Here is a 21315-nt window from a genome sequence, read left to right on the forward strand (position 1 = left end):
TATATATATGTGTATATATATATATATACACATATATATATACTTTGTTTGTTTTTGGCCATGTCTTACAGAATGTGGGATCTTAGTTCTCTGACCTGGGATCGAATCTGGGCTCTTGGTAGTGAACGCACCAAGTCCAAAACACGGAAACTGTCAGAGAATTCCTAGAACTTAAATAATTTCAGAAAGCTCTATTTCTACCATAATGAGCTAGTTTTAAATATATGACATTTAAAAGAATGTTAATCTGCATATCACCTTATCATTATTTTGCAAACTACAAGTAGTATTTTGCAAACTACAAGAGCATTTCATTTTGGGAAACTCCTGGCAAGATTCTGACATCAAGCAGACCTGAGTTCAATCAAGACTAATCAGCTTTTATCTCTGCGATCTCAGGCAAATTATTTAAACTCAACTTCTGTTTTCTCATCTGTAAAATAACATATCTGCTGGAGACCATTGCCGGAAGATAAAATAAGGCATTTTAAAAGATTAAGCCTTGTGCCTATCTTAAGTGCCTACACACTCAGGAAATGAAAACCATTAATTACTGTTATTGTTTATAGGTAATCACATGGTCCTGGAGGCTGTGGAGTTTGAAAAGACTCTTGAGAGTCTCTTGGAGTGCAAGGAGACCAAACCAGTCCATCCTAAAGGAAATCAGTCCTGAATACTCATTGGAAGGACTGATGCTGAAGCTGAAACTCCAATACTTTGGCTACCTGATGTGAAGAACTGACTCACTGGAAAAGACCGTGATGCTGGGAAAGATTGAAGGCAGGAGGACAAGGGGACGACAGAGGATGAGAGATCATCGACTCGATGAACATGAGTTTGACCAAAGTCTGGGAGTTGGTGAAGGACAGGGAAGCCTGGCGTGCCACAGTTCACGGAGTTGCAAAGAGTCGGACACGACTCTTTGAGCGGCTGAACTGAACTGATAGGTAATCAGAAGAGTTGAAACTAAAATTCAAGACCTCAGTTTAAGTGCTGTGTTTCTTTCACGACAGCTAGCCAGGTCAAAACGTTTGGTATCCCAAGTCCATACCTTCACTCTGTGATGGTATAGAAGTGTTTCCAGTTCTCTTCTGTCCACAGCTAAGTTGTCTATGCTGTCTAAACAGAGCACAGCTTTTATGGCGCTTTTGTCCATAAACTTTCTGAGTTACTCTGCTGTTAAATTAAATGCCCTCAAGCAGGGCCTTTACCCCGAATGAATGAGATGCTGGTGAGAAGATGTCTCCAGACCTCCTACCCTGTGTAGCTGAGGTTTTCATCATTCTCCAAATTAGGGGGAAGGGAGGGGCAGTGTTTAAGTGGAAGGGGTGGCAGAGGCCTGATGGCCTTTCTCTGAAATAAATTTTTTTTTACAGTTAGAAAATCCACCAGGATCCTTCCAGCAGAGGCTGTGGCAGTTCAGAGCTGTGGGGGCTGCGAGGGGGCGGGGCTTCGCCTTACTCCACTTTTGGGGGCCTGGCAGCCACGCCCTTGAGTGACAGGTGAGACGCGAGAGAGCATGGTGAGGCCAGCTGTGCGCCTCCTGGAAGGTCTGAGCTTCGGCTCTCAGCACCTACCTCCTGCATCACGCTGGTGGACTTCTCACAGGGGGCGTTGGGGTGCAGGGCTTGCATGTGGTTCCGGAGGCTCTGGGCCTTTTGGATTTCTGCTAGGAGCTCATCCACCTCCCGGCTGCTGCAGACCTGGGGGTGGTGGGGACAATCAGTCACCCAGTAGTCACCTGGTTACCGGCAGTGGCCGAGGTGGGAAAGGGCAGGCCGCCACATGAATCCCTAGGGCGGAGTGGCATGCTCTTCAAAGCGGACGTTATAAACAGGATCCATGTGCAGGACAGAACCTGCCAATGCCTGTTCTATTTGTACATTATTGGCTTGCAGTGTTTTAAATAGTTGAAGATGTGAAGAAACACTCTATACCCTCCCCTAGCTATAATAATAATTATTAAAGGACTAAAACAAGTGTTGGCGAACACTGGAGAATTGGAACTTGAGGGGTGCAGGTGGAACCGTAAAATGGTGCAGCTGCTGTGGAGAACAGTTTGGTGGCTCCTCAAAAAATTAAACAGAATTACTACATGACCTAGCATTTCTACTCCTAGCTATGTACCTACAATAATTGAAAACAGGGACTCAGATACTTATTCACCAATAATCATACCAGTTCACAGCAGTTCAAATATCCATTGACTGATGAATGGATAAACAAGGGGTAGTATATTCAGAAAATGGAATATTATTCAACCATAAAAAGAATGAAGTTCTGATACATGTTAGAACACAGATGCATCTTAAAAACATGATGCTGAGTCAAAAAAGATGGACATGAAATATCCACAATGGGCAAATCCCGAGAGATGGAAAGCAGATTGACAATGAGCTGGGGCTGCAGGGAAGGGGGAATGGGGAGTAATTGTTTTAAGGGTACAGAGTTTCCTTTTGGGGAGATGGAGATGTTTTGGAGCTAAATAAAGGTGGTGGTTACACAACATTGTGAGTATAAAAAGTGCCACTGTTGTTCACTTTATTTATGAGAATTTTCTCAATTTTAAAATATTTATTTATTTATTTGGCTGCTCTGGGTCTTAGTTGTGGTATGCTGGATCTAGCTCCCTGATCAGAGATCAAACGCAGGCCCCCTGCATTGGGAGCATGGCGTGTTAGCCACTGGACCACCAGGGAAGTCCCTCAATTTTTAAAAAATGAAAGGAAATCACACACACACACAAATCCAGATTTCTGGCTCTTGTTGGAAAATCAGAAGACTGGTAACACTGGGGGTCACTCCTGCAGAACAAATAAATAACGGGCTAGAGCTGAGCAGAGGCGTCTCATTCACTGGGGCAAGCGCTGTTTTGTTCATCACACTCCTCACCACTCTCTGCTGTGTTCTCATCAGATTCAGTTGTAATTTTTTGTCATCTTTGCACTGTTGTTTTGCTCATAATAAAGAAAACAATGAAATTTGTTTTACCCATACCTCCATCGAGAGTGGGAAAACAACAACTAAGCCAACAGGTTCACAGGTTTTTCACAGGTTCTTAAACCAGCCAGTTTCACTCACTCACCCATAGTATCTTCCTAGCCTTGGAGTATGTCACTCCTACAGAGTCTGGCCAGTGAGGTAACAAGGGGTTTTGCCCAAGGAAAATGTTGCCTGACCTAGACTTTGTAACACTAGGACATACTTGTGAGATGCAAACATTCATTTACTCTAGGCAGTTAGTAGTTAGCAGGCAAGGCACAGCCTGTAGCTCAACAGACAGCTGGATTCTCAATCTGCCATATGGATTTACGCACACATTTTCTGTCATCTCCATTACAGACACAGAGTGTGTGACGTCATGATTAACTGCGACAAGGACTAATGGATGGATTGGTACAGAATTAACTTGCCCATTCAGAATTGATTGCTGTGTGTCTCTTGCAGTAAATGGGGTCTACCTAGGAGAGAGAACTGAAGCAACTGCTTCAGACTCAGAGCTTTGGTGGGAGCAGAGGTGGGGTGGGGCCCATGTTGATGGCAACTGGGTAGGAATTCAGAATTCTGTCAGCATGCAACCAGCTCACTGTGTGCATGCTCAGTTGCTCAGATGTGTCCAACTCTGCGACCCTACGGACTGTAGCCTGCCAGGCTCCTCTGTCCATGGGATTCTCCAGGCAAGAATACTGAAGTGGGTTGTCATTTCCTCCTCTAGTGGATCTTGCTGATCCAGGGATTGAACCCATGTCTCCTGTGTTTGCAGGCAAATTCTTTACCACTGAGTGATCTGAGTAGCCCAATCAACTCATCATACACCCTGACAAAAGAATCTCTTGTGACTTTTTGTTGTTTCTGTTCTTCCCACATTCTCTTTTTAATCTGATTGTACTTGAGTAAACCCATTGAGTTGGGGAGAAGGGAAGCAGGTACACACAAAGAATCTTTCTGGCCCAGATTCCCCAGGCACAACCTTGGAAGCAGGCAGGGATAGAAGGAGGGAGCAGTGTGTTGGCCCAAGAGCTTACCTCTGTCTCTGGGCTGTAGCAGTGATAGTAGCCCCCAAAAGCTTCCACAAGGTTCTTCAGAACAGCCTGTGGGGATGGAGATAGAGTCAGCCCTCCCTAGGGCAATGCCGCTAGTCTTACAAGCTTTTTCCTTGTCTGAGCTTCCCAACTGGGCTGACCAATGGGAGAACTAGATATAAGGAGAGTTGTATTTTGATCCACAACTTGGGGGCCTCAAAGGCTGGCCCAGCTCACTATCGCCAATCCAAGGGAAGCCTTGAAGATTCTTGGGTACTTACAGGCGGCACCTGATCATCACATTTGTAGGTGATGATGTGGGTAATGAGATCCCTTCCCAATGTAGACTGTTGGATGTAATCAGACAGGATTTCAGAAGGTTGATCTGGGCTGGGAAGAAGAAGGAAGAAGAGAAGGGGGCACTCCAGCAAGATGGTAATTCCCAAAGAACCTCTACCAAATCACCTGTGTCCCAGGCCACCTGTGTTAAGATGCAGGGCATAGTGGGCCTCAGGCTTGGCCTGTCTGGCCCCCTGCCATAAAAACCTGTAGATGAATGCCCTGGCAACACAGCCCTCTCTCAAGAGTACGTGAAGAGTCACGCTTGATGGTCTTTTCTCTAACATTGGTTTGGTTCGCCAATCACTTCCTGGGTCTGTTATCAGCTTAGAAAAGGAGGCCTACCAGCTTCCCATGATGGTCACCAGAGAATTCAGCCCCTTCAGAACGAAGACTTTCTTCAGGGCTTGTAGCAGATTGCTGCCTCTGTCCGGCTTCAGTTTTTTCACCCAAAGCTTGAGTTCCTGGAGACTAGGCAAAATGATAAAACCTAATAACAGTACTCATACTAGGGACCAGGCCCAGGACAAACACGGGCTGGTGTGAGCCTAACAATAATTCTTTGAGATGGATACCTTATTCCCATTTTATAGATGAGGAAACTGAGACTCAGAGTTAGGACTTGCCCAAGGGGATACTGTAAGCAACTGGAAACACTGAGACTTCAATCCAGGTGTGACTCAAGGGCCTGAATTTCTAGGCGACTCTGCTACGTGGGGTCTGGGACCTAGCTCCTTTCCCCTCCAACTCTTCTGGAGGCAGATCTCAGCCTGAAACATAGGGTTAATCCCCAACCTAAAGAGTCTTGAAGAGAAGACACTACAGCTGTGTGGCTACATCCCACATGGGTTGGAATACACACTACTGGCAATAGGGGAATGACTCAACACAGAGCTCTCCTGGTTCACTGTCTCACATGGAACTAGTGAGATGGCTCTGGTCTTGCCATTTCTCTTTCATTCTGACACCCACCCCCCAAAAAACCCCCTCAGCTCATTGCCAGTAAGTCTCTTTCATTATTGTAACGGTTGAATTTCCCTTTTTAACAAAGAGAACAAATCCCAGGCCTGGCGCCATCTCTAGTCAATAGGTTTCAAGCTGGAATTTAATCTTACTGTTTTGTCTGCTTTCATTCTATTTATTTTTTATAGCAACTTTCTAATTATGCCAAGTGATACAGGCTTCTCAGTTATGGCATTGATAGTTTCATTCAGAATAAATATTGGGTTATTTTTAAAATCAATAGTAGTACAAGTTGCACAGAGTAAATAATAGTACAAGTGGCAGGGATATGACAAAAATCACAAGGGAAATCCAGGAATAATTGCAGTTGAGGAACTCTTGGCTAGATGGTCTCAAGGTGACTTCCAGGTCTGACATCCTGGAGCTTTGAGGTTGAAATCACCATTAAAAAATAAACAAACAAACAATCTTATCTGCTGAGTGCCTTCCCCATGCCAACCACTTCCCATGCCAACAACTCTGTGAGAAGCAGGTATCCTCACCTTATTCTGCTAATGAGAGAGTTAAAGGATGAGTCAGGATCCCCCAGTAACTGTCAGAGCTGGGATTCAAAGCCTATGCTGCCTGAACGGGCGCTTCTCTGCCCAGAAGGGCACCCCTCTGCGGCCAGTGCTGGACAAGGGAACCTCTGTTCCAGAAACCTAAGCATGTGGCTTTCCCTGGGACCTGCTCTGTGCTTTGGAATCCAGTCCTGACTACCATTTCAGAAATGTTCCCTAACCTGAGTCTCACTTTCCTTGTCAGCAAAATTGGGATAGTAATCCTATTCCATGTGTTGGCTATAAATATTGAGTAAGAAAGTACATGCGAAGTGCCAAGCATGATGGATAATCAAGGCTATTCTCTTCCTGGAAAAGAGATGTCTACTTTCAGGCATAAGTTAGTAGAAATTCTTAGTCATTTAGTTCCATTTTAGTTGTTAAGTTGCGTCTGATTCTTTGAGACCCTGTGGACTGTAGGCCACCAGACCACTCTGTCCATGGGATTTCCTAGGCAAGAATGCTGGAGTGGGTTGCTATTTCCTTCTCCAGGGAATCTTGCCAACCCAGGGATAGAACCCAAGTCTCCTGCATTGGCAGGTGGATTCTTTACCACTGAGCCACCTGGGAAGCACAAAACTGTGGAATTGTAGGTAGCTATTAAAAAGAAAGAGGTTGATCTCTACATACGGAGAGAAAATTAGATGCAAAGCCAAGATGAAAAAAAGTGTAATGTTCTCTTGATTATGTTTAAATAAATGAGGATAAACACACAGATGCATATATGTGCAAAGACTGTGGAAGTAGATTGAAGAAACTATTATTGGGAGGTGAGGGAGGGGGAACTAGGGTGAGAGGGAGACTCATCTGCTATTTTTTATCCTTTTATACTGCAATTTCTGAAAATCAGAATGTATCATTTTCATACTAATAAAACTATCTTTATTAGATTTATGGATAGAAATGGTATCTGGTCTTTTCATCTTGTGGTGCTCGTGGGGTGATGACTTTTCCAAAAGTTATTGGCTCCCTGTGTTTCTGTTTTTGTGAACTGTCTCACTTATTTTGCACTTTAATCATTTGATAAAGACATTAACACTTTTAGGGAGGAAAATGACCAGGTAAACACCCAGGCCAAGGCCAGGCAATCACTTACCTGGAGGTGCTGACTTCTGTTGGGTTGGGCCAGAGGGCACTGGTGGTGGCACCGAAGGACAGGATGTACAGCTTCTCTTTGTGGCTCAGCTGCTCGTCAATGAGGTTCTGGTAGGCAAGAGGACATCAGTGGCTCCCAGAGTCATATGGAGCTTGCCTTCACCTCTCATGCTGTGGTTGAGATGCGAACTGTGCTGAAACAGGTTCGCTTAAGACTCAGCTTAGCAGCCCCAAGTTGACATTTGTTTGCTGCCCCTGGGGTCACAGGGGTCTAGGTGGAGCACCCCAGCTGCCCATCCCAGCTTGTCCTTGGCTGTGCGTGGTCAGGGTAGGGCCTGGGTGGTCAGCCAGTTCCAGAGACTGGCTTTCACTCCCACTGACTGCAGACCCAAGATCTCTTCTGGAGCAACTGCCGCACACTTGGGTCATGGGTGTGGTTGGGATGAGCACCCACTTCAGCATGTGCAATGGCTGAACCATTTACATGTGGCACCCAGGGAGGAGCACAGAGGTGGGGGGGCAGTGGTTGCTGTGAATTGGTGATGGAGTGATGGGTGCAGGGCCAGCTATTGGGTGTTCTCAGGCTCAGCCTGGTGAGTATCCAACAGTAAGATAACTCTTCCCTCTCCTTCCCAGTGAGAGAGCTTATTCTTAGGTACACTGATAAGGAGACCAGGGTCCTCGAGGAGGAGGAAGGGACTAACTTTTTTTTCTACATTCTCTCATCGTAGTCACAGAAGACTTTTCTCCCCTGAAACTCTGCATTGTTATGACAATCTATTTCGCCTAAGACGAACTTTCTTTAAGCCTAGAGCTAAGGATTGCACAACAAAGCAACACATCTTGCTCAAGGGTATGTTTTCCCTTAAGCTCTGTGCTAATGATTATATAACAACAATGTATCTTGCTCAAGGGCATGTTTCTCCTTCTTAACAAAAACTTCCCCACTAATCCTGCTATCTTAAGATGCATGTTGTGGGAGTGGGCCTGGTAAGACTTTTACAACCTTGAGATACTCTTTTGATCTACTGTTGGTAACCAAATGAAAGAGTATATAAAGCCCCACCCAAACTAGTGGGGCACTCTCTGTCCCCTTCTGATGTCTATGTCAGAAGCTTTCTCTGTCCCATCTTCACTGTAATAAAACAAAGCTCTGAGTGACTGAAGCTAAGTCTTTGGTCCCAAAGAGAAATTTTCTCCTTCGGAGATCACAAACCCAACACCGTTCGCCATAAGCTATCATCGGCCACCTAGAAACATTACCTGTTGCCACCAACATGAGCTCTGCGTTGGTTGATACTGAACCAGCCCACCAGGGGTATCTCTGGAAACTGGGCCCTGGGGGATGGTCTGAAGGGCAATCTGCACTGACACTGGTTCCCTGACACCTGCTGAGACCAGGAACAGGGACAAGTCTGGAAACTGGCCCATCTTGATCCCTCTGTTGGATTCTGGGACCAGCTACTGCTGCTCATGTCTCATTCAAAGCTTAGAGGTTCCTCTAAGAAAACAGACCCTCCACATCACTTCTCAGAGACTACAGGGGCTTTTGTCGATGCCAGACTCTTGTACTGAGTGCTTCATTTGCTCGGGCTCCTTTTGTCCTCTCGCGACCGTGTGAGGTGGTGAGAGTCATCGTCCCTGTTTCACAGATGAGATAACAGAGTCACACAGTCCAGAAGTGGTGGAGGTGCCTGGGATTTGGCCCTAGAGCTCTTAGCTTCTCAGTTACGACCAAAGCAACCAGGATCGCTCCTCATCATGAAGAGGCTAAAAGACTGTGCTGGAGTCGGTCCAACTGATCCCCACCTCCACAACCTCTTTCCAGGGAGCACAGGCTGTTGAGACAGTCAAGTTGTTAGGGACTGCCACAGCGTGAATACTAGAGGCTCACACTGCAACTGAAAATGACTCTGAGGCTGGGTTTCGCAGAACTCAACATATTTTTTTAACTGTAGGTGCTAATTAAGTGTGAACTGTTCTTTGTGAAACACTCCATTTTGCACTTGCTATCAACAAAGCCATTAGCAAGCTCACAAGGGAGGGTGGGGAGGAACTAGGGATAGAGGGTGGGGAGGAGGTGGTGGTTCCAGGTACTTCTTTGTGCCAGAGAGACTTACCATGAGGTCATTTTGGAACTCCTCTTTCTGAGGGTCACTGCTGACAGCTGCCACGTCAATGAGAATGCCAACTCTGGCCCCCTTGATGAGGCCAAATGCCTAAAATCAGAGAGGGCATGCAGAACGACCAGCGCAGCTCTGTGCTTCTGCAAACCTTTCATTGGGCAGCTTGCTGAAGCAGAAATTCAAGCACACTCCAGCCTCAACAAGAGGCCACACAAGGAAGACCCATTTTGTAGAGGAGAGCACAAAAACTAGGTGTCTTGGTTTCAGTTTTGGGCATTATCTGCTTCTATGTGTGACAACTTATTTAAAGTTTTTTCCCCTTAATACTTATTGTCCACTTTTATAAAGTAATTTGTGTTCATTAAAGAAAGTTTGGAGACTGGAGAAAAGCAGACTTTGTAAGATAGTTTGACATCTAATTACATCAGCTTATCTTATTTCATTTCTCTATATCCTTATTTATTTTCTGCCTATTCTACCAATCAAAAGCAGATGTGTTAAGTTCTCTAGCTGCAGCGGTATTTCTGTGAATTTCTAATTATATTTCTAACAGCTATTTCTAGCTACATGTCAATGCTGTTTGATTCACCTCGTAACTGTTCTTCCTGTTATAGCTACATTGTGAATTGGAATTTTCATTCATATGAAATTGATAGTTCTCTAGGGCAGTAGGTTCCACTGGATGCTTGCCTTAAATCTTGCTTTATTGGATCTATCTAAGTTATTGTTCCTCTTTAAACCTGTTACATACTTAGTTTTCCCCACCTCAGTAAGTGGCATTTAACATTCACCTAGGCACTCTGGCCCTAAACTTTTCCGATCCATCAGCAAGTCCTGCCAGTTCTGCCTCCAAACCATATCCTGAATCCATTAGTTCTCATCCCATCTCCATACCTGACCCTTGGATCTAAGCCACCATCATTTCCGCCTAGATTTTGTTGTCTATGGTCAATTTATGAAGCATACAGAGTGATCTTTTTGAAACTGAAGTCAGATCATGTCACTCCCCTGCTTAAAATGCTCATCTTTGGAATAAAATCTGAACTCAGCAAGGTCTTCTTGATCTGTGCCTGCCCCTAACCCCATTCGCTCTCCAAATGCTCACTCTGGGCTCTTGAGACAAAGTCAAGAGCTGCATGGGCCTGCTTGCTGCTTCTGGAACAGGTCAAATATGTTCCTGTCTCAGGGCCTTAGCATTAGCTGTTTCTTCTGCTTGGAACCTTCTTCCTCAATCTCAACATCACTCCCTCCCTCCCTTTAGGTGTCTGTTCTAATGTCTCCTCTTGGACTATCCTATTATTTCAACATCCCTGCTTCTATCCCTCCCTCTCATCCCTCATCCTGCTTTATTTTTCTTTATAGCACCATCACAAACTAACTTTGTATGCGATTTGTCCTCTCCCCGGACCATAAATTCCATGAAAGTGGGAGCTTTGTACTAGTCATGTTTGAATCCCCAGTCCTGGAAAAAGTGTCTGATATGCTGTAATCACTCAAACAATATTTGTTCATCTAAAAACAGATGAAGTATGAAGCTTCCCAGGACATTGCCAATTTTCAGGGGCCAGAAGGAGTTCAAATTTGGGGCCAGTTCTATCCCTTAAAATTTTGAGAAAGCTGACTTTAGAGCTAATAATTGACAAACGCATTCCCTTAAACCTAGCCATTGAAATTCCAGAAATTTATCCCAGAGAAAAAACTGGAAGAGTACATGAGAGGGAACTGGAACCCAGTGATGCCAGATAGCCCTAAGTTTTTTCAAGAGAAGACTGAAAGTAGACATAAAAGGGAAATAGCAGGATTTAAAAAGCTTGACAACTAATTTAAACAATATTTAAAACTACTGAGGCCAGGAAAAACAAGGTTGTAGGGCCAGATTTGCCTGCAAGCCCCTGGTTTATAACCCCTGCCTTTATCCTCTGCAGACTTGGAAACAGACACCCAAGGAAGTGTGGTTTTGGGGACAACAGAGTCCAAAACTGGGTCCAGTGATGGACTATGCATCACGTCAGGCGCGGAAGCACCCAGAAGACTCGTGAGTTCACTTACAAGTGATTGCTCCCCTGGAATCCAACTGGGGCTTATTTCCTTGGCTCCTCAATAACTCCATCAGAAAAGGATAAGGGGAAGAAGGACCCAACCAGCAACCCCTGCGCCTCTGTCGAACGTGCCAGGACAAGTGTGATAGGCGTAGCTGGGTGAGAGAGCTGCTTTCCCTGAACTGATGTTTACGGAGGAGGTGAGGCTGTGGTCCCTCTCTGCCTGTGTTACCGCGACCGACCAGAGGGGGCGTGCTACAGCTGGAGATGTGCATCTGTTGACCTGTCTTACGCGAGAGAAGAGGGCTCTGGATCTGAGATGTAGACTACACCCTGGAATCGGCTCAGGCAGCTAGCCTTAGCACTGTATTGTCACCTACTGGGCTTGTGTACAGGTGGGCGTTGGGGTTGGGGAGCATGAATTTCAGCACTCACCTATCTCAGGCTTTAAAACAAGAGTTTGGGATTGGACTTCCCTGGTGGTCCAGTGGTTAGGAATCTGCCTACCAAGGCAGGGGACTTGGGTTCAATCCCTGGTGTGGGAAGATTTCACATGCTGCGGGGCAATTAAGCCTGTGCACCACAACTACTGAAATCCACAACAGCAACTACTGAAGTCTGCAATAAGAGAAGCTTACATACTGCAACTCAAGAATAGCCCCCATTGGCCGCAGCTAGAGAAAACCCATGCACAGCAACAAAGACCCAGCACAACCAAAAGTAAATTAGATGTAAATAAATAAATAAAGAGTTGAGGCTTGCCTATCACATCATCATATCATGTAGTTACTCAGTTATGTCCGACTCTTGGCCACCTCAGTGTTCGCCAGACTCCTGGGATTTTCCAGGCAAGAATACTGGAGTAGGTTGCTGGTTCCTTCTCCAGGGGATCTTCCTGACCTAGGGATTGAACCTGGGTCTCCCACATTGCAGGCAGATTTTTTACCATCTGAGTGACCAGGGAAGCCACAAGGTGGCTAAGGATTGCCTAAGGTGAAAGCAAACGGTGGGCCAGAAAGGCATCAATTGGAAGAACATAGGCTAAAACAAATAAGGAAGCAAAATCAAGGTTAATTTGCTTATGAACACCCTTCTACCCTTTGGGTTTGTGGGAAACATTTAATCAAACTTTCAAAAGTTACATCTGGATGATCAGCCTTAGTTGTAAATCTCACTAAAGGTCTGAGCTTAAATGGTCCAGGGGAGCTTCAGCAGTTCTCACCAGGATGTTTCCTCTTTTGGTAACAGCTCTCTGGCTTTCCAAGTGCACCCATCTGTCTCCTTTTCTCAGTCTGTGATGTTTGGGGAGATCGCGCCCATTCTCCCCAACTACCCTGACCCCTGTCTTTCCCCAGGAGTGAGCACTAGTTCCAGGCCTAAGTAGGCAGTGTATCTCACCCTGTTGGCTATGGTGGATTGGTCTAAATTGGCCCAGAGAGAGTCAGTCCCAGGACTTGGGAGGGTGCACTGGGAAAGGAAGGCCACCACTTCAGTGATGTAAGCTGAGAGCTGCTGGTGACCCGCATCTTCCCAAGACTGGGGAGAGTCTTGCGGAGGGTAAAACCAACCCAGAGGAAAGCAGAGCTCAGAGACAAAGAATGACGTCATTTGAACCCTAGGATATAGCTGTGTTTGGGCTTTTCATTTCTGTAGGTCTAGAGATTCCATTTTTGGGTTTGGTTAATGTAAATTGGAGGTCTATTACTTGCAACAGAAAGGGTTCCAACAAATACAGATGCGATGACTGAAAGGAGGCAAAGAAAGAAATCTATTACCTTCTTGCTGTTTTCTGTGAGCCACTGAATTCTCTGTTGATAGAGTTCAATAGCTCTGTTAAAACACAAGGAAGACTTGTCACCCAAGGTCAGTTCCAGCACCGAGCAATGCCCACTCACATACCAAAGGAAAATGCAGTGGGAATTTATTTCTTTTAATGTGTTTAAGGCACTGGGAGAATATAAGGCAAAATCTAGCCCAGAAAAAACTGAAGTTCTTTGTTTGCTGGGGCAAATTATGGGGGGGATTGTGGAAAGGATTAGTGCTGCAGCACTCACTGTAAATGGTGGAACTAGAGGTGGGCTTTAAGGGAGGGTCAGTCTGTGCAGGATGGGGGAAGGTTCTCATGAGGAAGGTGGAAGAACATTCTTGCTCTTCTCAAATCTGTGTCTTCTCAGGTGAGACTTCTAGTCACCTGGACATAATCATAAGTGCACAACTGAGGCTGCTCAGCATCAGTTTCTCAGTGGATTGATGAACAAAAAACTGTTTTTGAATAGTAAGTGGCCAGGGGAACTTCTAGAGTTTCCCTCATCGCAGACTATTCCTATGGCTATTTGGAGATCAGCCTGTAACACGTGCTCAAGTGAAGGGCTCAGTCATCTGAATTTAACTGAATTGACCTCATTGAAGTAGGTGGGATTTGGGGGGCCCAGAAATGGGCCTCTGGTCATGAACTCATGGATGGGGGGCAGTGGGCAGAGTCATAAGACACACAAGTAGGTGCAGCCAAAAAGCATGGGCTCCATGATGAGATGAGCTTGTCTTTGAGACCCAGCTCTGTTGTTTACTAGCTGTGTGACTTGGACAGCTATGGTAAACTCTACAGTTTCAACATCTCCAATGTGAAGATAATAATAAGACTTTATTCAAGTCAATTTGCTGAAATTTAGTCTACTTGAAACGAATTCTCTGAAAATCAATTTGCCAAATGACCAGTTAACTGAATAGAACATTCCTTAAAATGCTGGATTCACAATTAAAACCAATCAACCAAAAATACTACAGAAATCTTTAAAATCTGTTTAAACTTCCAACTCAATAAAATTTGCTATAAAAGTTACAGTTAAAATGCTTTGATAAATTTGACAAATTGGTCATTTAGCAATTGATTTTCCATTAACTGTCTTGAGAATAATGTTATTTTTTGAGTTGTGAAGATTAAATAAGATAATGTGTGCAGCCTTTAGCAGAATTCCTGACACATGAATAAATGTTGGTTCTTTATTATTCTAACCTTTGAAGAAATCTCAGGCAAGCAGGAATCAAGCAAGCAATTGCTACACAGGGGATGGTGCTAACAAAATCTAGTTTGGGGGAATTCCATGGTGGTCCGGGAGTTAGGACACTGCTCTTTCACTGCTTAGGGCCTGGGTTCGATTCCTGGTCGGGGAACTAGGATGCCACAGGCTGTGAAGTGAAGCCAAAAAAAGTAAAAAGAAGCTTTAAAAAAAATCTGGTTCAGGGACTTCCCTGATGGTCCAGTGGTTAAGACTTTGCCTTCCAATGCAAGGGGTGAGAGTTCAACCTCTGGTTGGGGAATTAAGATCCCATATGCCTTATGACCCCAAAACCAAAACGCAAACAGAAGTAATATTGTAACAAATTCAATAAAGACTTTAAAAATGGTCCACATTAAAACAACAACAACAACACTGGTTTGGAAGTGGGGGGACCTGAATATTTTCAACGTCTATCTGTAAAGATATGAACCCAATCAATCTGTCATTCTTAATCGTTACACATCAGATGAGGCAGTAAAGTTTCATCCAAAGGGGCCATGGGTTTTAAGAGGGTGAGAAAAACTGATATAGTTTAATCTTCTTTATTTGAAAAAAGAAGACATTGGAGCCAGAAGTGGGAAGATAACTGCCCACAGGTCCAACAGAGCCTGTCTTTTGAACACAGTCACTTTCAGAGAGCTGAAACCAGGTAATTCTTGAGCTCTGGGCTTGTTGGGAGGACACGAGAAACATACTTACTCAGAAAGCTTGGCTTCAAATTGGTGGACGGTCTGGGTGGGGAAGTGCATTTTCTTCGTGACACTGCTGGCCTCCTCCCTGAAGAAGCAAAGTCTCATGAAAGGGTCTCTTGGGCTCAGGGGGCTGGACGTGTCTCACAGGCTTTGGGGAGGGGAGTGGCTTCGGACTTACAGCACGGATGTGCCCTGGCATATCAGGTCAGCCAAAGTGAGTTTCTTAGACTTTAAACTGTGCATTGAAAACCAGTCTTCTGAATTCTCCCAGACTGAAGGCTGGGTCTCATCCCCCTGCAGCCTCTGTGAAACAGAAGCCAGAGTCAAGGCAAAAACAGGGAAAAGAGAAGGCAAAGCTCAGGGTGTTTTAGGCTCTCTCCATGGGGAGCCCCCAGGGGTGCCAGCCTGACTGGTCCTACCCAAGAGAGTCTGTTCAGGAACTCGCCTTGCTGAGGCAACAGACGTGAGCAGAGAGGCATGCTGTGGGCCACCTGCCCCCTATGATACTGGTTCCCATCCCTCACCTCATCCCCAGTATGTCCCCAGAGGAGTCAAGGGGTCACTCACCACATCCTGCCTTCTGAGAGACTGAATATACAAACACACAGTGGCTAGACCCTGCATGACTACAGGACTCTGACCCACATCCTCTGTAGCAACCAGTCCATGGAGCCAAACCATAACCTCTCCAGCAACTGGATCAGGAGGTCAGGACTGTGACAGGGCTGCCACCTTTCCTATTTCACCCCCTTTTCCATTTCAGGACCAGCCAGAGAAAGCCAAGCATGCTCCCAAACCAGTCACAGGAGATACCCAGCTTCTAGTTAGCTCATCTCTGGCTTCTGTGTGCCTGCTCCTTCAGGGCACACCTGAAGCTTCCTCATTCTTTTCACTCTAAAGTTTACCTATTTCCCTGCCTGCCTTTGAGTCTTTGCCAAACACAAGTGACGGTGGTGTGTTTGTTTATTTCTGTGTTTGCATTCTCTGTATCTTTTCAGATATAAGAGTTCTGCCTCCCTCTCAGTCTGAGGGATCCTCCACAAATATTTGTTGACTAATAGAAGAGGGAATAAGTTTCCCTGTCTGTTCCAGAGGCCAGAAACAAGAGCAGAGGATAAAAGTTTTAGTGGAAGAATTTCCTAGAATCCACAGGAGTCTGGCCATGAAATGAACAAACCCCCTTGCTTGTGCCTAGTGGTGCTTGTGTCCCTTACATAATGCTAAGCGCAGGATGTGGGTGGTGGCCTTGGTGATAGAGCTGAAGTCATTGACAGCAAGCATTCAGCATCACTGATATGTTCTGGGAGCCAGAAGGTGGGAGAGAGCTGACATAAGGCTCTGAGCCCATTTTCCTTGTTTTGAGCCCTGTTTTGAGGTGCTAGGGCTACAGTGTGAACAAGATAGAAATGTTCCTGTCTTTTTGGAGCTCACATTCTAGTGTGGATAGAGGGTTAGTAAAGAAAAGCAAAATCAATGTACATAATTTTAGCAAGGAACAGTTATATTAAGAAAGTGGGGCAAGAGAATGTAACAGAAAATGACTAGGGTGGAGATGGGGAGTCACTTTAGCTGAGATGGGGGTCAGAGAAGGTCCTCCTGAAAGTCCAGGAGGCAGCCCTGTGTGACCCTGGGAATGCACATTCCAGGCAGAGGCAGACTTGGGGCTGGGTCAGAGTTCTTCCAGAACAGAAGGGTGGCCACGGTGACGAGTGTGTAGTGAACACAGGGTGTGTGTGACACGAGAGGAGCCTGGAAAGGTGCAAGGCCTGGCTCAGACAGGGATTCTGCGAGAGCTTCCAGCACAAGCACCATTGTCTGAATGAGTCAATGGGCCTTACATGCTGCCAGGGTTGGCCATGACTCAGGGTGAGGAATCCCACTGTCAGGGGAGGCTGGCTCAGACCCACAATGAGAAACCACCCTGCAGTGTCCGATGACTGTGGAAAGGACCTGCGCTGCTTAGCCCACCACGGCCCTGTCTACACCCAAGGATGGCTTTGCCCGTCTCCTGTGCACCTGCTGAAACCCTGAGTGGGTCCTGCTTGGGCTTGTCTTTGTCGGGCTGTCACTGCAGAGGGTGAGATGGTGGACAAGGGGATGAAATTACCTGCTGTGGCTGACCGAGCTGCCTTAGACAGAATTAGATTTGACAGAGGATTCTGAAGGAGGAACCGGCAGAGGAAGAAAGAGAGGAAAGAAGGGGGTGCAGTCCTGGGCCCCCCACTTACTAGCTTTGTGATGCTGGGCAAGCCATGCATCTCCTACACCAAACAGTGCTTAACAATGACTCTTGTTTCCCCTCATATTTGGTGGACAGAAGACTACAGTTCATGGAATCGCAAGGAGTTGAACTTGACTGAGTGAGCAATACACACACAGAGGAGGTAACGAACAAATGGACAGTGAAAATAAACTGCTGCTCCCCTATTCCAGCTAGACAGCATTGGGTGCCTTACATCTGTGCCTGAGGCCTGCTCACCCTCTGTTTCAAAAGGAAATTAGCAACTGCTAAAGAGTGAAAAACACTACTAATTAGAGCAACACTTAATAGCGCTGCTTTAACGTGACAAGCACTTCACATATATTATTTATGTCTGTGAAACAGGTTTCATCATTGTTAACCTCATTTAACCAACAAGGAAACTGAAGTACTGAGGATAAAGTAATTTGTTCAAAGTCATATAGCTAGTAAGAGGTGGAAATGGGATTCAGACCCAAGCAGTATAGCTTGAGTCATGCTCACAATCACCATACTATGTGGCCTTTAAGTTTACCACCAAATTCTTACTGTCTTTATGAAGGATCGAGAGAGAACTGACTGAAAAGACAATTTTCTCATTATTTCTCTCTGCTAATTAATGTTGCCTGTAATCTTAGCCCCAGCCCCACACTTAGGGAGCTGCTGCTGTACATCATATAACCACTAGATGCCACTCTTCTCATCTTTCAGGACAACCACCTCCCTAGTTTGTAACAGAAACAGGTAGACTTCTCATTCCCCTTTTTCTTCCATTTTACTTGCATTTGAAATGTTCCATCATGCTTTAGGACATGGATTTTGTATTGTTGATGTTTGAAGAGTTACTATTAGACACAGGCTTCCCTGGTGGCTCAGTGGAAAAGAACCCACCTGCCAATACAGGAGACTCGGGTTCAGTCCCTGGATAGGGAAGATCCCCTGGAGAAGGGAATGACAACGCACTCCAGTATTCTTGCCTGGGAAATTCCAAGTACAGAGGAGCCATGGAGTGGCAAATGGTTGGACACTAATGAGCGACTGAGCACCATTAAACACATTATGGATTTTGACTGTAGACATACTGATGACACACTAAAGGAAGTGCTTGACATACAGAAGAATAAGATCTTTGTTGGGGCAATCCATTCTGTCTTTCCCACTGCAATTTGTTTGTGATGTTTATGAGGCCCCGGTTGTGGCTGATAAGTAAGAGTGGTCCTTGTACACCTGGGAAGTCATGTATTTGATAAGAAATTAGGTGAAATAGATACTCTTAGTATCAACATCTAAGGTCACTGAGAGAATGCTTCAGAATCTCCAGACACTACTGACCTTTGCTCATTTTCTTGCAATTAAACTTGCTTTCCTGTTAGTGCCAATATTTGAGAAAAGTAAAACACAGCTATTTTCCTGATTTTTAATCACCAGCATTAAAATTGTATTGTTTTTGACTGATTATCATTTCAAAAGATTTTTGTTAAACTCTAGTATAGGTAGAGAGTTATGGGCCAGGCTTGCGCTGACAGCCGCTGATGACAATTGTTTCTACGGTAGAGTGAGCTGTGAGTTCTAGACAGTCCACTCACCACCATGAGAAGACAGGTCATCAACATGCTGGGAGTCAGCCTAAGACCACAGTTCTGGTTATTCTAGAGGTTAATTCTCCTGCCATAACTCTCTCACTCCAATAACACTTCCCGAAACTGATTTTTGGATTTAGATTTTTTAGGAAATCCTACAAGAAAAACAAATCTCAGGAAGGAGAATCTTAGAAGTAAATTCCTTAGTCTTCAAGCTTTGATAACAAGGACAGCATCTTCACACCCTCCTGAATATTTGATGATAATGGCCAAGAAGGCTATACTATTTCTATAAATAGCATAGAGATTCTTTAGTAATATTTAAAGACAGGAGATTAGAGATGAATTCTTAACTAGTCCTGAGATCCTACATGAAGAAAGAAATACATTCTGCATTCCCAGCTAAGATTTGTGAACACGGCTGCTCAGTAGAAGCACTTATGGTTTTTACCAGTAAGTCCTGTGTCTGGTTAACATGCGTAACCAGGAGTCCATTGTCTAGCTTTTGGCCACGTTCATTGATATTCTTCTGGTTCAACTGCTTCTTCGGATCTCTGTCATTGTTTCTCCTCATGCTACAAAACACAAAGTCATTTGATCAATGCCCTGGTGCCAGACATTGATGCCACATTGTCAGGGCCTCCAGAAGCATTTTTATTTCTGTGTAGTAACAGGGGAAGTTTCTTGTGTACATCTTGATAAAATGTGGGCTCCAAGTTCATAAGACATTTTATTTTATTGTTTTGGTTGTTAGGTAACTGAAGCCCTCAGGTGTAAGATGATGCAATTATCATTTACCCAGTCTCACTTAAAGGCACGTATTTCCCCCTCAACTCTCATGAAAAGAAAAAAAATGTTATTGTTGTTGATTTCATTTGGAAAAATCAGAGAAGATGCTTACCAGTGATTTTCCAGAAATGTACTGTCTTGACTATGGAAGACATCACTAATTTGTGTGGCCATTATAAAAATATCCAGTGCTTATTTTCCTAGGGAGCAAAATAATACCAGAAAGGGATGAGTGCAACATGTAGGCAATGGCCTTGGAGGGCATCTATATTCAGCTCAACTCTTTAATTCATTCATTCAGTAAGTCCTTATTGAATGCCTACTTGATGCTGCGGATACAATGGTGAAGAAGATGACAAAAGTGTTCTCAACTTCAGGGCTTCTGACATTTTGGATGATTCTTTGTCATGGGGTTGTCCCGTGCACTGAAGAATGCTCTACCTATCAGATGCCAGGACCATCCCTGCCCTTCGGGTTGTAACAACTAATAATGTCTCTAAGCATGGCCTAATGTCTCTGGGGAGCACAGTCATCCCCAGCTGACAATAATGGAGCTAGACATTGTCCTTGTCCTGCCAGAAGGAGAGACTGATGTTAAAAATTAAATATAGTAGGGGCTTCCCTTGTGGCTCAATGGTAAAGAATCTCCCTGCCAATGCAGAAGACACAGGTTCAACCCCCGGTCCAGGAAATTCCCACATGCCATGGAACAACCAAACCCATGCACCACAACTACTAAGCCTGTGCTCTAGAGCCCAGGAGCCACAACTACTGAGCTCTCGAGCCTAAGAGCCTGTGCTCCAAACAAGAGAAGCTATTGCAATGAGAAGCCCTCGCATGGCAACTAGAGAGTAGGCCCCCCACACTCGCCCAAACTAGAGAAAGCCTGTGCAGCAGTGAAGACTCAGGGCAGCCAAAAAAATAAATAAAATTTAAAAATTAAATATAGTAATAACAAACTGTGGAACGTGTTATGAAGGAAGGATAGAGAGTAATCAGGAGTCTCCTTTGCATAGGTAGGGTGGTCAGTGAAAGTGTCCTTTGAGCTTAGACCTTTTTGTTGTTGTTAATTTTGGCCACACCCCATGGCATGTGGGCCCTTAGCTCACCAACCAGGGATCTGACTCATGCTCCCTGAACTGGAAGGTGGAGTCAACCCCTGGACCACCAGGGGAGGCCTGAGCTTAGGCTTTCTTGAAGGATGAAAAGGAGGTAGCCGATGAAAAGTCTGGCAGAGAGGACAGCAAGTGAAGTAGGCAGAGAAGACAGCAAGTGCCCATAATGATTTAGAGGATGGGGGAGTGGACAGGGAAAACATTAAGATGAGGCCAAGTTTTTCCTCTGATAACTGCCTCTGCACTCAGAGGGTGGGTCCCTGTAGCTACTGCTTGCAGCTTATGGGGTTAGTGGTACACGTGGGCCTGACAGATCAATCAGATCCTCCCTTTGGGAATTCAGAATGAAGAGCTGTGAGGCCACCATGTACATTCAGAAGCAGGGAAAGGCTGTCTTCAGAGCCAAGTTGAGGGCAGGGCCATTCCCGGCCTTGGTTTCCCTGGGGCCTTTCTCTCCCGGCTCCCTCCTCTCTCTGCTCCTTCCTAGTCTCTTTTGCAGGCTCACCTTTTCTAGCTGAGCATTTTAAGCTGGTGTTCCTCAAGGCTAAATCATGCACACAGTTCTCCTCTCACTTTTTTCTCTTTTCCTAGGCAAACATCCTTGTCCTTGACTTCAACTGTCATCTGTACATCAGTGACTCCCAGTTGCATGTCAAAA

At 45.1% G+C, this 21315-nt stretch overlaps 1 protein-coding gene across 1 annotated transcript in view; it reads right to left on the reverse strand.

Moving 5' to 3' along the window:
- Positions 1-19716, reverse strand: part of VWA3A (von Willebrand factor A domain containing 3A) — a 48471-nt gene extending 28755 nt beyond the window's left edge. Inside the window, exons 1-11 of the mRNA XM_052635973.1 lie at positions 19655-19716; positions 19205-19328; positions 15113-15237; positions 14942-15019; positions 12959-13013; positions 9139-9237; positions 7020-7126; positions 4707-4832; positions 4304-4412; positions 4026-4091; positions 1578-1703 (exon numbers count right to left, since the gene is read on the reverse strand). Coding sequence (XP_052491933.1) covers positions 1578-1703; positions 4026-4091; positions 4304-4412; positions 4707-4832; positions 7020-7126; positions 9139-9237; positions 12959-13013; positions 14942-15019; positions 15113-15237; positions 19205-19328; positions 19655-19716 — 1077 coding nt within the window. The remainder of the gene's footprint in view (positions 1-1577; positions 1704-4025; positions 4092-4303; positions 4413-4706; positions 4833-7019; positions 7127-9138; positions 9238-12958; positions 13014-14941; positions 15020-15112; positions 15238-19204; positions 19329-19654) is intronic.
- Positions 19717-21315: the final 1599 nt, after the last annotated feature.

Source organism: Budorcas taxicolor, chromosome 2, assembly GCF_023091745.1.
Source record: "Budorcas taxicolor isolate Tak-1 chromosome 2, Takin1.1, whole genome shotgun sequence".
In the NCBI taxonomy this organism is placed as follows: Eukaryota; Metazoa; Chordata; class Mammalia; order Artiodactyla; family Bovidae; genus Budorcas; species Budorcas taxicolor.